Here is a 16,401-nt window from a genome sequence, read left to right on the forward strand (position 1 = left end):
TACAGTGATCGCTCTTACTCCCACTCCATAAGCACATCTGCATAAATAAACCCTTCTGAATGTTTTCCAATCCCATAAGTGTGTTTATACATATACATACCCACAAATATAAGGCTATAGTCCTGATTTGATTGTTTTCACAGAAAATAGGAGTTTGTATGCTACATTACAGGTTTGTTTTTTTCTTAACGACGTCATCACTATCCTTTGAAATAATTAACATTTTGTTAAAAAGATGCATGATCTTCTCTAATCAAACACACCTCTTACAAATGTCCAACTGCTCTTCAACTTCAGACTGTTTGAAATGTCGTTGATTTCTGCCATTACACCAGAACACACGTGGGTCATGCCCACATGGTCTATGCTACTACATGACAGGGTCCAGCAGAGCTCTCAGAGGAGCTGCATCTGCTTTTCATGTCCCCAGCATCAGGACACTGGGAGGAGAGAAGGTGCTGGGAGAGGTGCTGAGACTGACCACCAAGTACACAGAACATCAGCCCAACTTCCGGCAGGAAAGGCTTCGAGTCTGAGAGGTCCACATGGGCATCTCTGCAAGGATGGAGTCAACACAGGGCTGAGTTTTACTTACCTTTTTTGGAAACTTCTGCCCCATTAAGCTCTTTTTGTGCTTCTTCAATTTTATCTGAGGGAAATAAAAAAGAAAAAGCATACATCAATGATAACAAATAAAGAATATGGTAAGACAAACACATTACTTATAAGCACTGAAAGATAGAAAATACATCAAATCAATTTATTTGTGGAAAAAATTTACTTTTAAAGTAAGGATACTTCCCTTTAAATCTGCAACTTTAGTCAATTTGTAGTTACAAGAGCTTCTTTTAATTAATGGCTCCACAATATAAATAATTTCATTTTTATTCATTCATTCATTCAATAGACAAGGTCTCACATAGCACAGGCTGGCCTCAAACAGTGGAAGATACTGCTGTGGGATGTTCTTCTATATGCTGTAAATATGTGTTGCTCTTATTGGTTGATAATAAAGCAATTTTGGTCAATGGTGAGGCAAGATAAGGTTAGGCAATACAACCAAACTGAGGATGGAGATGAAGAAGGTTGGGGAGAGGCAGATGTCTGCCAGCCACCGAGGAAGCAAAATGTATAGAAAATGAGGTAACGCCACAAACCACATGGCAAAGCATAGATAAGAAATACGGGTTAATTTAAATGTAAGAGCTAGCTAATAACAAGCCTGAGCCATCGGCCAAACTTTTATAATTAATATAAGCCTCTGAGTGGTAATTTGGTAAACGATTGCTGGGTATAATTGGGCGTATGGGACAGAAAGCTCTGCCTCTGTTTACAAGATAGTCTTGAACTTATGATCCTCCTGCTTCCACCTCCAAAGAGCTGTGATTTCCAGCACTCACCCATTTTACTTGGTGGAGATTAAACCTAGGGTTTTATATATGATGGATAAGTACTCTACCAAATGAGATAGACCCAGCCTCTTACTGCATTCTAGATACTCAACTATATAACTAGTAAGTATTTTTATGGGCTAAAAAGTTTATCTAAAAATAATAGTTTCCTTACATATGAGGTATACTCACCTGGGATTTATTAAAAACAAATGCTTACTAGATTAGGATCAGTATGAGTATGCCAGATGGTGTCATGGGTTACATATGGTCTGAGTGTTCCCCAAGGGTTCATGTGTTATAAGGCTGGTCTTTAGTGGGACAGTGTTAAAAGATCCCAGAAAGTTAAAAAGTGGGATTACTTAGTGGTGGTGGTGGTCTTTTGGACACAGGGAATTGCCCTCAGAGGGACTGAGGTAGTTCTTATGGGAACTGAGTCAGTTCTTGAAAGAGATGCTGTAAAGAAAAGCCTGGCTACTCCCTATCCTCTCTGACCCATCTTGCATGGGATCTCTGCCTTTTGTATGTGTTCCCACCAAGATGTGATCCTCCATGAGGTGCTCTCCCATGTGCTGATTTGGCTGAGGCCAAACTGGCTCTTGCAGAGCCAGCATTATACTATTCAGCATTTTAATCTCCAAAATAGTGAACTGAATACCCCTTTTTCACTTAGGAAGTATCAGCCAGAAGTATTTCATTATAGTTACAGGAAATGAACTAATACCAAGGCTTAAAACAAACAGGAGAGACAACGCTAATGAAAAACTGAAGGCAATGATGAACTGAAAAATAAATACTGTCTGTCCCTTAATAATACCACAGCATGTCTAGGAAGTAAGAGGATGTGCCAAAGAGATGGTATATAAGAAAGACCATGGAACTACTGAATAAGCTCAAACCTCAGAAAGGCAGGGATAGCCCTGAAGCAAAAACACTTGGGCAGGCAGAACAGGACCCAGAAGTAAAAAGACCTGGGGTAGGCAGGACTGGAGAAGGGGCTCAGTGGCAGAGTGCTTGCCTTGCATGCACAAAGCTCCTGGGTTCAATCTCCAGCACTACAAAAACAAACAGACTTGGATGTTGTTTCAGACAGGGAAGGAAGTGAAGTGCGTCCCCAGGGTCTGCTGTTCACCAGTCTGTGGCTCTAGGCAAACTAGGTTTTATGAATACATCCATATTCAGCTTTGGTAGCAATTAATTTGAATTTTTAGGGCTATACAAATTTGATGGTGGTGGTAATTTGTTCAAGTACAATGTCAGTTCCAGTGCTTACTATAAAAGGCACACAATTCCCAGGGTACTCCTCTATACTCAATTGAGCATGCTGCCAACAACTATGTAATACTTTAGATATCTCATCAAAGTACATAATTCAAATAAATGTTCTACAATGTTGTCCAGGGGGACGACAGCCTCTGCCCACTGCCACACACCACTAGCCCCAGAACTGCGTCCAACACTGACCCAATCACTACTAGCCAGGGAATACATGGCCTCTGGCACAGGACCATACTCTACATAAATCAAAGAAGCACACCCCAACAGGGCCCCTTCACTTCTATTGCAACTTCTCCTCCCCTTGTCCTACCAGAAAGGCAGAACTCAAATCATCTTCAGTTCACTGATCAAACTTTTTGCAACTGCTGGTCATCCAGGCACAGTGGGGGCCACAGAAGGAAGGAGGAAGGTCAGTGTGAGCTTCAGCGTTACACCCCTTTTCCATCCTGAGGAACTAAGGAACAAACGCATCCCCTAAAGCCTTGTCCTGTTTGCTTCCTGCTAGTTATCAGACCCAGAACGTAACTGAAGGGAGCTTTGGAAACCTGTGAAACTGACATTTACAGACCAGAGCTATTTGTCATGAAATGACTTGCAAGTGAAAGCAAGTCACACATGCTCGCATGCACGCACGCACGCACGCACACACGCACGCACACAAAATATAGACCATGGGAGCCCGGGGATGGAACCCATTTAATGCATGCACACCCTACACATACCACAAGCAGAAGAAGAAAGGACTTTGAGAACTTTCCACAAAAGTTGATAAAAGTTTCCACAAATGATAAATATTTGGTAAAATGAGTATTTTTAGCCTGATTTTGAACATTACACAATGGTCACACATCTAGAAATATCATGCTGCCCCACAAACATGTAATTTATATGGTTTTGAAAACTGAAAATAAATAAAATTAAATGGTGTGAAAAAGTAGACCTAGAATTAAGTATTAGTTTCTTCTTAAAAATACACACACAAAAAAAAAACAAGCAAAAAAATGAAGGCAAGGGTGAAATCTGCATAAAATACAAGTGACAAAAGAATATAGGCTATTTTTAACAAAATAAAACATTAAGTACATTGTTGATATTCAAATGACAAATAAATAAATCATGTGACTTAAATACACAGCCCTTGAGAAACACAAAAACCTGGTTTTTTAACCAAAGAACTATTATTACTATGCCAGCAGTTCATCTAAACCTTAGTAATAAATAATAATGTGTATATTATATATATTCACTGTAATAATGGCTGGGGTTTCTAGAGTTTATGCACACATAATTTGACATTATATAGAAAGGGAACTTTTTATTAATAGACTAAACTGTAGCTCAAAGCAGCAAAAATTTAGGATTTAACAAATACTTAAAGAATAGTAATTTAGGCTACTGAGGCTGGCCACATCTATGTGGTTATTTAGGCTACCAAAGCTGGTCACCTCTGTGTGGTTATTTAGGCTAGCAAGGCTGGCCACCTCTGTGTGCATTTCAAACAATTCCTTACAAAAATGACCTTGGCATCTGATCATAAAATACTAGTCTTCATTCTTCCATTTTCAGTTGCCTTTTATTTTGATAATAATGCTACACAAATGTGGGGCATGACTTAGAACAACTGCATCCTGTCCAGGAAGCTTCTACCTGCAGCCCCAGTTCAACAGGTGAACAAAATCTTGCATTGGGGACCTAAGAAGCTTCTGTTTCTGTCCATTTTCACAGAATATCCTCTTTATATTTAACCTGTGCTTTACAATTCTCCTTATAAACACAATGTGTTCTCAAAACAACCTCTGAAATTTCAGATCCTGGCCATGTATTCTGTTTTTGTAATTTATACAAGATAATTTGCCAATATTTAATGAAATATGTACTTTTCACTAAGAAATAGTTTTGTAATTCTATCCATTGAGAGAGAGAGAGAGAGAGAGAGAGAGAGAGAGAGAGAGAGAGAGAGAGAGAGAGCGCAACAACTCAGCAACAAATGTTGCCACATCTCTCTCCTTTGCATTCTTTACTACTAAAAACGAAGCCATGAGCCGGGCAGTGGTGGCGCACGCCTTTAATCCCAGCACTCGGGAGGCAGAGCCAGGCAGATCTCTGTGAGTTCGAGGCCAGCCTGGGCTACAGAGTGAGTTCCAGGATAGGCTCCAAAACTACACAGAGAAACCTTGTCTCGAAAAACAAAACAAAATAAAACAAACAAAAAACAAAGCCATGTTCCTAGGACATTCACTTCAGGACTCACTGCTGGACGTCAAGCTATAGCTTCACGCCGCGATGAAAAGGAGCATCTGCCAATGCATCTTCATCATATTTTTACTAAGTCAATTGGATGGAATTTAGAACCATGAAGGAGACAAACCTCTGTGCAAGTCTGTGATGGGCCTTCCTGGGATGGGAAGACCCAGCCTGAAGGTAGGCAGCATCACCACATGGCCTAGAGTCACAGATTTAATTTTACAAAAGGAGAAAGTATCCCCTCTCTGCTTCCTGACCACAGACAGCGTCATCAACGGTCCTGCCGTTCCCAGCCATGATGGCCAGTGGCCCTCCTCAACCATGAGACAAAACAAACTTTTCTCCCCTTTGGCTGCTACTGTCAGGTTTGAGTCACAGCATGGAGGGAAAAACAAAACAAAACACACAATGCCCCAGCAATAACCTCTTACTGTAGTCCTTACGTTGGGAAAAGAGAGTAGTGAAGGGTTGAGAAGATGGGGTATTCAGTTCTGAGATAGCCCCCACCTGACCTCACAACCATCGAGGTGACCCGGGACTTAAACCCTTCCTGTAGCAACCCTGAATGTGTCACTCTATGAGGCTTAATTGTGTCCACATCAGTTCTAATGACCCCTTTAGAAAATAACTGATCGAGACTAGGGAAGGAGAGAAACAAGGGCTATTCATTCAAAGAAAGCATTTTATGACAGAAAAAAAATGATTAACTAGAAGTGCCGCTGCGATAGAGAAGTACTCGGTGAATATCTACTGAATGCATAACTAGTTAATCAATGGTTAAATGTTACCTCCCAATGTCACAATACTGCAGAAGGCTTCTAGAAGACCTACTGAATTAAACACTCCAGGGGCGCACATTTTAAAAACTTGGCAAAATGATTTTGATGGGTAACCTACACTTCAGCTAAGAACCACTGGCAAGAGAAAGATGGCCTCTGGCTTTCCAAAAACAAATAAAAGAAGGAAAACTCAAGATAGAGGAAAAAGGGAATGGCCAGAAAGTTAGGAGAACCTGAAGGGATTTTGTCCACAGAAGTCAACAGGAGAGCTGCTCAATGTCAAACTTGTAAAGAAGCTCCCAACAGGTGGCCATAGTTGAGGAGGCCATACTTCCCAAAGCACGCGGGATACAGAGGAGCATGGAAGGTGACAATATGGAAGGTGGGGGGCACAAGACAGCTAACAAAAGCTGGAAGGCAGAAATGTCTTTAAAGCACAGAGCAGAAGGGAGGAGAGGGGCTGAGGGTGGAAAGAAACACAGGCTCAAAGGGAGGTCGCTTAACTCCTTCTGTTCACAGGGAGGAGCCGGGCAGAGTGAAGGTGTGAGAAAGGACATGAGAAATGGAGGGTGAAGTTGAAGAGAGAGAAGGTAAGAGCAGGCAGTGTGCTGCAACAGAAAACGCCTGCTGCTCTGGGAAGCCACTTGAAGGATGGAGGGCAGGCAGGTGTTGGAAAAGAAAGTCCACTGCAGAAAGGAGTTCACATTCAAATGCCTCACGTCTACAAGGAGAAAAGAGCCTAGTGTGTGGTGCAAGGGCCTAGAGCAATGAATACAAGGCCAACTGGTGATGAGAATGAAGAGCTGAGAGATTCTAAGGACATAAAAGCACTGGGTCTCAGACCCAGGGCTCTGCAACTAGGAAGTTCCAGAATGTTTGCTGGCTCCAGTCTGGGGTAGTGACATTTAGGTCTGACACAGCTTAGTACCCCAAGAGCACTGGAGAATAAATGAGGAGGGTGTCTTGTCCAACATGAAGGACAAAGAATTCAGTGACCTGAAGTTACCGGCTTCCCGTGACTACCACTGGCACATGATGGGCAGTATCTGGGAAGGAAGTGAAAGAGGAGATGTGGACCTCTGGGGCAGGAAGTTTAGGAGGTGGTGGAGCAGCTGTAGGAGGAGACCAGAGATCTGGGGACGGAAGGGCTATTAACTTCTAGGAAAGGGCTCAAAGGCTTTATGAACACGGACAATGACAATGAATGAAGTAGACAGGCTGAGTGGGCACAAAAATGCCTTTTCTACATCAAAAACAAAGAGCCATAGAACAGAAAAGAATATTCTTTGTGAAACACATTGCACTGAAATCTTACCAGAAACCCCACCTCAGACTCTGTCTACCACATCTTTTGCCAAGTCAGTCTTGGAGCTAGTGCTGAGGAAATCCTGAAATAACTGCAAGAGAGAAGCAGATGCGGCTCCACCAGGCTTCAAAGCCAGGACAAGCCGAAAGCAGGGCCTGGCCACCTTGCTATGAAATCCAGGCATGGACAGGCAAAAATGCACACAGATACCCAAAGCACACTCTGCTGAGCCACCAAGCAAAGCTCTGCCACAGACGCCTATTCCTATGGAGACTGCAGTCACTCTCTCCACTTGGTGGCCTTGATCGGCAGAGCAGGAACTGTGGAGGCCATTGTGCTTAAACTGTCCTATTAACGGTTGGGTGGGGGGAAGACATTCTTTAATTTTTTTCATTATTTCTTTATTTTATTAGTATTGCCATTATTATTTGAGACAAGATCTCACTATGTAGACCAGGCTGGCCTGGAGCTCTCCACAGCCCTGCCTCAGGTCCTCAAGAATTGAGATTACAGATGAAGGAACATAGTCCACTCAAGCATTTGGCTCTGGCAGGCCTTGCCCTTCCCCCATTCCCTCTGCCTTGCTAAGAACCATTAGATTACATTCCTAAAGCTGGCCACCAAGGTCTACTCCCTTATTTGGCCACTTCCTCCTCCTGAGGCTGCCTGCCAAGGTCCAGTAATCAGAAGCCCCCTTTGGCTCACCTAATTAACATGTCCAGTTAAACACCTCATCATAACACGGGGGTTTCCCCCTTTACCTTTATAAACCATTTGCCTATGTGTCATGTCTGTCTCCTCTCTGTCCAGAGGAGTCCTTTGTCCCTGCAGGACAAATACCCTCTTTCTCTTGTCCCTTTCCTTCTCCCTGTCCCCTATCTCCTTTACCACCGCATCCTAGCCCACTATAACACAGACCTCCCTTCTTCCCCTCTTAAAATCACACCTACAAGGTCATTTGCTGCTGTTTTTCTGCCTGAGTCAGAAAGCAGCCACTTTAACTTTTCTTCCCTGCTTAATAAAGGATCTCTCTGTGAAAACAGATGACTGGATGTGGTTTGTGCCTAATCCCGGGTCTGGGAGGGAGCCCCCACTGTTCGGGGGTCTCCAACAGACACGTGTCATCACACTGGCAAGGAATTCTAGTACCTTTTACCCCACAGAGGATACAAAGACGACAGGACAAGAGGCTTTCTGAGACTAAGCACGCATTTCCTAACATACAGAAGTCCAGCCAGCTTCCCCCAGGCCCAGCTGTCTAGGTGCTCACAGGAGCCCAGACAGGGACTATGCTAACAGACTATTTCTTTTTTCTTTCATTTTTTTTTTTAAACAGGCTATTTCTTAAGACATGTCAAAGCAACTTAGCCCAAGGCTGAGCCTTCCTGCCACTATTCCAGGTCCTGGTTTGATAACTCTTTATAAAGCCCCTGAAACATGATCCCAATACTGTACATTTGAGTCACTTAATATTACTGCCCTATAAAATATCTTGATGCCAAGGCTGCACCCTGTACCAATTAAATCAGCATTTTAAAAATGTTTCTTGGGTGATTCCAACACACAGCCAATCTTGACAAGTAACAGTCTCTAAATTACAGGTCTTATCAGCTGGCTCTCGTGAGCAGCTCCTTATCAGGTGCAGGGGTCACTGCATCAGCCACCTGCCTTATCAGTGCTGACACTGAGGCCAGAGGATGCTCAGGGAGATGGAGGGAAAGCTCCATATGCAACTAAAAGCTAAGGATCTCTGTGACGATATATTATGTACCCTAATAAACTTGCCTGCGGATCAGAGGACAGAGCCAGCCACTAGATTAGACACAGAGGTCAGGCAGTGGTGGCACGCATCCTTAATCCTATCACTGGGGAGGCAGAGATCCATCTGGATCTCTGTGAGTTCAAGGCCACACTGGAAACAGAGCAGTGACACACACCTTTAATCCCAGTACTGGGAAGTATATATGCCTTTAATCTCAAGAAGTGATGTCTGGGCAGAGAAAGGTATATAAGGCATGAGGAAACAGGAACTCTTTCTTTTTAGGCTGAGGATTCTGTACAGGTAAGAACTAGTGGCTGGCTTGCTCTGCTTCTCTGATCTTTCAGCTTTCACCCTGATATCTGGCTCTGGGTTTTTTATTAAGAGACCATCTAAGATTTGAACAACAGACATCGAATTAAATTAAAACACAAAGCTATACATTCTCAATAATGTATACCAAAGCACAGACTCAGAAATTCTCACTAGTGCCAGCCCTATACTACAGTCACTCTGTAGCTGAAAACACAATGTCTGAAAAATGTAAATTATTCAGTCAACTGTTGTATAAAGATGCTGAAAACTGACATGTTTTCCTCGTCCTTCCACCGGTCTCTCAATGGTCATGAGCACTTTGCCTCTGCACACTGGACAGGGGTAGAGAATGACAACACTCGATTCTGCTTTCACCCATGAGGGTCTCTGACACAGCAAATGAAGGGAGTAGTCATGGTAACTACGGTGGACAGCAAAGGAATATGAAGCCAGACCATGCTTACTCTGACCACTAGGCTCCACTGCACATGGGTTACTAACCTAGTCAGGGATGGAGTCCAACAAATGTGTGGCCATGTATGTGAATCCCTGCACACTCATATGTGCCTACATGTATGTATACACATACACACACCTCTCTAAGGATGCAGAGACTCAAGAAGTATGAACCCCAAACACTAAACAAAGCTGCTAATATGCTGCTCTGGCTTTTCTGGATAGCTGGTTGTATGCCTCATTTCTTGTCAGCAAATAATACATCTGTGTCCCCTATGATAAATATGAAAATGTCCCAGAATCAAAGACAAAAGACTAAGATAAAGGTCTGTTTGCTTAGGGAAAAATAGAGAAAACCAAGTATTGTGTACCTGGTTGACTGGCCAACAGACTGCCTGTGATCAAAGTTCCTGGTTGTTGTGTATCATTTTCCTCCAAGATTAAAACATTCCATCCAGGAGGAAGCTCCTTAAGTAGGAAGGGAAACACCGCTCCCTGAAACTGACCAGATTCTCTAGGCCCCTCCCTGTCAGAGTAAGCAATAAAAGTGAGTCCCCCTCAGAAAAGGGAAAGCTGAGCTGCAAAGAAAACTTTCAGCCAAGCCAAGCTGCAAAAAGGACTCTCAGACCAGACCAGCTGCCTGGAACAGCAGAAACCAGCTGAGCAGCCTGGAACAGCAGAAACCAGCTGAGCAGCCTGGACGAGGTTTAGACCAACTGAGCAGCCTGGACGAGGTTTAGACCAACTGAGCAGCCTGGACGAGGTTTAGACCAACTGAGCAGCATGAAGAGGTTTAGACCAACTGAGCAGCCTGGACGAGGTTTAGACCAACTGAGCAGCATGAAGAGGTTTAGACCAACCTGAGCAGCCTGGACAGCAGAAACCAGCTGAGCAGCCCGGAACAGCAGAAACCAGCTGAGCAGCCCGGAACAGCAGAAACCAGCTGAGCAGCCCGGAACAGCAGAAACCAGCTGAGCAGCCCGGAACAGCAGAAACCAGCTGAGCAGCCTGGACGAGGTTGAGACCAGCCGAGCAGCCTGGACGAGGTTGAGACCAACCGAAGCACCTAAAAGGTCCTTCTCCAACCTGCTGATCTGCCTGCAGGCTGTGCAGTGCGCTCCAGGTTCCCAGCTTCGTGACTGTCACCCGTGCTGCTGTGGGTTCTGGTGACGCAGCTGTCTTTGAGTCATTTCTGCTCCTCTAAGTGACCCCTCACCCATATTCCTGTAAGTAACCCCAATAAAGTCATTGGTTCACCAAGCTGGACTTTGGTGGTGCCTATACTTTGGTCTGTCGTGGGCTACCTATCTGGAATGAGTAGACAAGGGTGTTGCATCTCCCCAGGAAATTTTGTAACACAACACTCCTGCTCTCCCTGACCCAGCCTTCTGTCATGCCCAGGGCCTTCACCACAAACTCCCCGTCAGGAGCAGACGCTTGCGCTATGCTGATTAGCTGTCCTACAAGCTGTGTAAGCCACATTTGGGTATCTCGGGGTTTTGGTTCTTTCTGTTAGAACAAGACAGTCTAAGACAAGGCAGATCTGCTGGGGTGGAGTGGAGAACAGAGGCTCTTACAGGAGGAGACAATGGAAAATGGGGAGAATGAGTCCGATAACGTCGAAGAGTAACATGGAAACATGGCGATTCTTTCACATTTCTTAATCTTTGTATCATAATTTGCCAACTGCTCCTCAGAAGAGTCAATGCTTCATCAATATCTGTTCACATCCGTCCTCTAGGGTAGAGACACACAGCACCACTCATCAGGTACTGAGCCTTCAGTTAGCAATTACCACAATCTTGTAAACGTGACCTGTGTGCCACGTCCTCATCTCCTCACCAAACAGTACCCTCCTCTCTGTCAATCCTCCCCAGCATCAGGGGATCTATCAGAAAGCAGCAAGCAGCCTTTGATCACAACTGGACCTCGGATCACCACAGACACAAGCAAGCCGACATCTCTAAGTGGGGAGGGAGAAGTAGAGTGTGTGAGAAGAAAAATGGTCATGTTCATTCCCTGGGCTTTAAACAGCAGTATCCCATGCATGGAAGACTCTGTAGGGAAGAAGGTAGCCATATTCCTTCGAGGACTAGCTGAGTGAAATGTGGGTCTCAAGTAATACTGTATTTGTTTTCTTTTTCAGCAATGAGCATTCTTAGCTCCCAGCCACAGGGTTTATTCCCTGTGTGGCCCCTTCCTCCAACTTTGGAACAGTGATGAGGGCACACTTTCTTTCAGGAAGCTCTGCCCCCATCACACACTAGGAGAGAAGACATGAGCAGGTATCCTGAAGCATCTGCTCAGGTTCCTGTATATCATGAGCTATGATGATAAACATGCTTTCTCTTCCAATCTCATGCATGGCCTGTTGCCAGTACATGAACAGAATGGGCTCTATGTTACCAGTTACAGTAAACCACGGTACCTCTGTGGGCTAGCCTGGACCCCTGATCTGTCAGAAGGCACTACAATCAAGGTGAAATGTAATCAGAGAGGCAAACCAGTGATGGGAAAGTTGTTTTATCTCATGATGTGTTTGTAGTGGGGCCAAGAACATGTGAGTCTGGTTCCCAATGCTTCAGACAACTCACCTGGGAAGAAAAGCAGCTGCCAGTCAGTGAGAGCCAGCTGGGCTCCTCCTAGGCTCTGGCCTCCTCACTGATCCCTTCAGCAAGAACCATATCTATGGAGAATTTACAGTTCCAGTTTTCCATGTGCACATCAGAGACTCTCAATAGGCCTGTCTCCACAGGGCACAGAGCAGCTGATTACATTCTCATTAAAAACCGCTTCCACAAATGACTGAGCCAGTGCACACATGATCTAGATCATGGTTAAGGGCTGCTATCTGCTATGACTCCAATATCTTTACCCCTCTTGAAATTCACATTTGAAACAGTCTTCAATGAAGAACAGCGGGAGGTGGGAGCTAATGGTCATGTCATGCAAGCCACCACAAAATGGCTTGCAAGGGCAGGTTTGCTCTTTCCCACTCTTCTGAGACATGCAGACAGGGCCCCTGTGGGCTACAGTGCAGTAAGATGGCCTCCACAGGTGCCAACACCTGGTCCTCATCCCCCCAGACTCCAGAGCTGTCCAACTCACACCCTTTTTCTTCATGACTCAAGCACTTCCTGGTACTCTATGACAGGAGCAGAAATGACAATCAATGCTCTCTGTGTCTGATTAACACTGCCTGGTGCTGAGTTACTTTATTCTTGTGAAGTTTTCTTCAAAGGGCATTCTCTATTTTGAACCTATGGTCATTTACCAGAGACCCATGCAAGTCATAGTCATAAGCAGAGCTATGCTGAGCCACAGCCTGGACACAGAGCCCAACACAGCCTGAAGACAGCCAGAGACGGCTTCAGCTTGTAAGCGGCTGGCTGCAACAGCTTTAACGGCACACAGGGCTGTATCTGACTTTTCAAACCCCCAACAGTGGAAGTGACAGGACAGACAGCCCAATTCCCTGACAAGTAATCTGCAAAGAAACGAGGGAACTGGAAGACGAGCTTGTGGCTCAAAAGGATGACCAAATATATGCAACCTGATTATCCCCACAAAGGGTTTAAAAACTACTTGGAGACAAATGGAAACTAAAGCGTGCCAGGGAGTCTGAGCAGAGGAAGGAACTCCTTTGGTGGAGTTCTTGGTGAAGTCTTAATGTTTGGTGCTTATGTAAGAACAAGAAGGAAATGCCACAGCTGAGGTCAGCTTTAAGCCAATGGAAGGCAGAAGGAGCCAGGGGAGTGAGTGAGTGGGAGCGGGCTGGCTAGGGGCCACCATGGCTGGACAGGTCAGGGCAGATTAACTATAACTGTCCATTTTGTGGCCACTTAGAAACTTCCATAATGCCAAACTTAAAAAAGAACCAGAAGGACCTGTTCTGAGATTTCAGAAACTAGGTATTATTCACAGTCATTATGTTAAAAACATTAAGCAGGAAATGACATACAAACAGATTGAGGAGTCAGTGTCCAGAGGCCAGCATATGGCAGGATCTAAGACGACCCCTGCACTCCACCCCCCACTTCAAACACTCTGGGTCAACAGGCATAGAAATAACCTCTGAACTGCCACTAGGAGGCAGGTTTGCACACACCAAGGCAAGAATAGCAGTAAAAAGAATAGAAAATATTTTCTAGAAATGTACCAGCCAATGTTCTTAATTTCTCTGGTATGAATAGGGATGGTGACAGGGTCACAGACTCTACTTAAGAACCTGAAGACTGGAAAACTTTCCAAGCTACCAAGTTAAAGAAAAAAAATCCAAGGAGTAGGTCAGTATGTTAGTACACTTCTCCTTGTGTAAGAATATCAAAATGGATGTGTGTGCTGAGTGTGTTTGTGTGTGTACACAAAAGGATATACAGGCCACTACTGTGGCATTTACAATCTTGCCTGGTAAAGGGACCTAGAGAAAAGATGCATTCTTTATTGTACTTTTTTTTCTGTCACTGAGTTTGAATTATTTAACTATGAAATTTAACTTGCTTCTTAAATTTGAACAGTATATGCTACAAGATGAAAATATATGCCAACCCAAGTTAGCCACTGTCAAGTGTTACCACATCCGTCATCCGTTCCCACTTATTTTTCTTACTTAAACATTTACAGTATAATACCTAAAAAAAAAAAAAAAATGGAATCACACAGATACACTGTTCCTTTTGAGTTGTAAAGAACACCTCTGTTTATTACCATTCCAACTAAAGTAAGTGCGAATTTAAAAAACAAGACGGAATTAGGAACACCCCTTAATAAAAAAATCCTAATCAGCCTTTCCCAAGAAGTCACATGTTGCACCACATACAAAGACACAAACATGCATTACTATATGCAACTTCAACAACTGCAGCAGAAACCTACGAAGACCCAATCAAGGCTGAGATTTCCCAATACAGACCGAAGCTTCACTTCATCATTCTTTTCAGTGAGATTTTATTTAGTTATGGGTTGGGTTTTTTTTTTTTTTTTTTTTTTTTTTTTTTTTTTTTTTTTTTTTAAGGCAAGGGCTCACTATGTAGCCCTGGCTATCTTAGAACTTGATATGTAGACCAAGTCAGCCTTGAACTCAGAGATCCACCTGCATCTGCCTCCCAAGTGCTGGGATTAAAGGTGTGGACCACCATACCCTGCTTCAGTGAGGTTTTAAAGATACATTTTCCCCAGTTTCTCAAAATATTAGGGTTTTTGCTTGTTTTCACCTTTCTTGGTTGTAAAATTCCTCCCCGAGTATAACTCTTATTAACACAAACTATTTTTTTGCTATATGTAAGAAGCAGAAAGTGAAATACATAACCTGTTCCTTTGTAGCGCACCATCCCACCCATACTGTAGCCCCATACAGAGTGGGAGAGAACAGATAGAACAAAAAGCATCACTCATCTGAGGACACTACAGCTACCCTTAGCATAGGTCTCACTTCACCCTCAGAGCTTATGGTACACAAAGCTTGAGCAAGGCAGCGACTTCCCTTCAGAACCTACACTGCAATACTAAAGAATCAACATTCACTAACTAAAATAGACTTACAATCTACAGCATGAGGGTAATCTTCATGGAAGAGGCACTCAGATCAGTCAGTTGGGTATACTTCATAATTCTGGGTCTCTCTGTAAGGGTGTTTCCAGAGTTGACTGGAATGTGGGACAACTGAGGGAAGACTATCCCTGAATGAGATGGCGCCATTCGCTAGGCTGGAGTCACATGTGGAATAAAAATGGAAAAAGGAGGAAGTGTGTCAGCCCAGGCAACTCTGCCTCCTTTCCACCACGCAGAGCTGATTCACTTCATCCATGCCCCTGGCCAGGACGCTCTAGCTCACCACAGAAGCAGAAGGACCATGCTGAGATGATTCGCTCTATCCATGCCCCTGGCCAGGACGCTCTATCTCACCACAGAAGCAGACGGACCATGCAGAGCTGATTTGCTCCATCCATGCCCCTGGCGAGGACACTCTGTCTCCCCACAGAACCTGAAGGAAAGGAGCTAAGGACTGTGAACTGCAGCTGCCAAAACCAAGAGTGAAAATAAGTCTGTGCTCTTTACATAGCTTTTGTCGTTTTGTTTGGAGACCTGGAGTTAACTAGCATGCAGTATACCATGTTCAGTGACAGTCTCTAGAATGGCAAGGAAAATGTTGATAAAGTGAAGCTCTCAGGGTGCACTGCTGACTTCTAACTCCCTCCTTCAGTTCACAGCAGCAGTGCAGGAGAGATCCCCCATCAGCTCCATGACCCAAAGGACCAGAGCCCTGGCTGAGTTCTCCACCTGCTGGTGCAGGGGCCTTGCCAGTATCAACCATTAGTTCTCACAGGCATAAAATCAGGCACTGGCTCTGCAGAGCTCAGTATCTACTCGTTTAGGACTTGGACAATGATACAGTGACACAAATGGATGGATCAAACCCTTATATTATTGATAAAATTTGCGGCAAAAGTTTTTTAAAGTGGAAATGACCAAGGTCAGGGGAAAAATAAAGAAACAGATGAGCTGACACTTACTGATGAGAGGAAAAGCAAGAAAGATCACATGGCAATGTCCTCTTTCCAATGTCCTCTTTCCTAAGGGTGATTACCAGCTGCAGAGAACACAGTTGAAACAAAGAGCAAGTCTTTATGTGCTCGGAAAGAGCTGGAGCCTGGTCACCATGGTGAGAGAGACCACAGGTGAGAAGGCAGAGGAGACCCAGGATCCATAAACACACCTTGGATCCTTGGCTGTCAGCTGACTTACTTTCACGGGGTTAGGTTAACTCCAAGGAGCCAGGTAAACAGTGCATCTCAGGGCTGACAGCACAAACCAGGGCAACTCCAAGACAACACCCAGAGCAGCCCACGCCAGGTCCACAGCGGGTGACTCTAG

At 44.3% G+C, this 16,401-nt stretch overlaps 1 protein-coding gene across 1 annotated transcript in view; it reads right to left on the reverse strand.

Annotated features, from left to right (window-relative positions):
• Hivep1 (HIVEP zinc finger 1) overlaps nucleotides 1-16,401 on the reverse strand; it is a 141,552-nt gene that overhangs the window by 63,162 nt on the left and 61,989 nt on the right. The window contains exon 3 of the mRNA XM_059263124.1: nucleotides 596-649. Within this exon, the coding sequence (XP_059119107.1) occupies nucleotides 596-649 (54 nt within the window). The remainder of the gene's footprint in view (nucleotides 1-595; nucleotides 650-16,401) is intronic.

This window comes from Peromyscus eremicus, chromosome 5 (genome assembly GCF_949786415.1).
Source record: "Peromyscus eremicus chromosome 5, PerEre_H2_v1, whole genome shotgun sequence".
NCBI lineage: Eukaryota > Metazoa > Chordata > Mammalia > Rodentia > Cricetidae > Peromyscus > Peromyscus eremicus.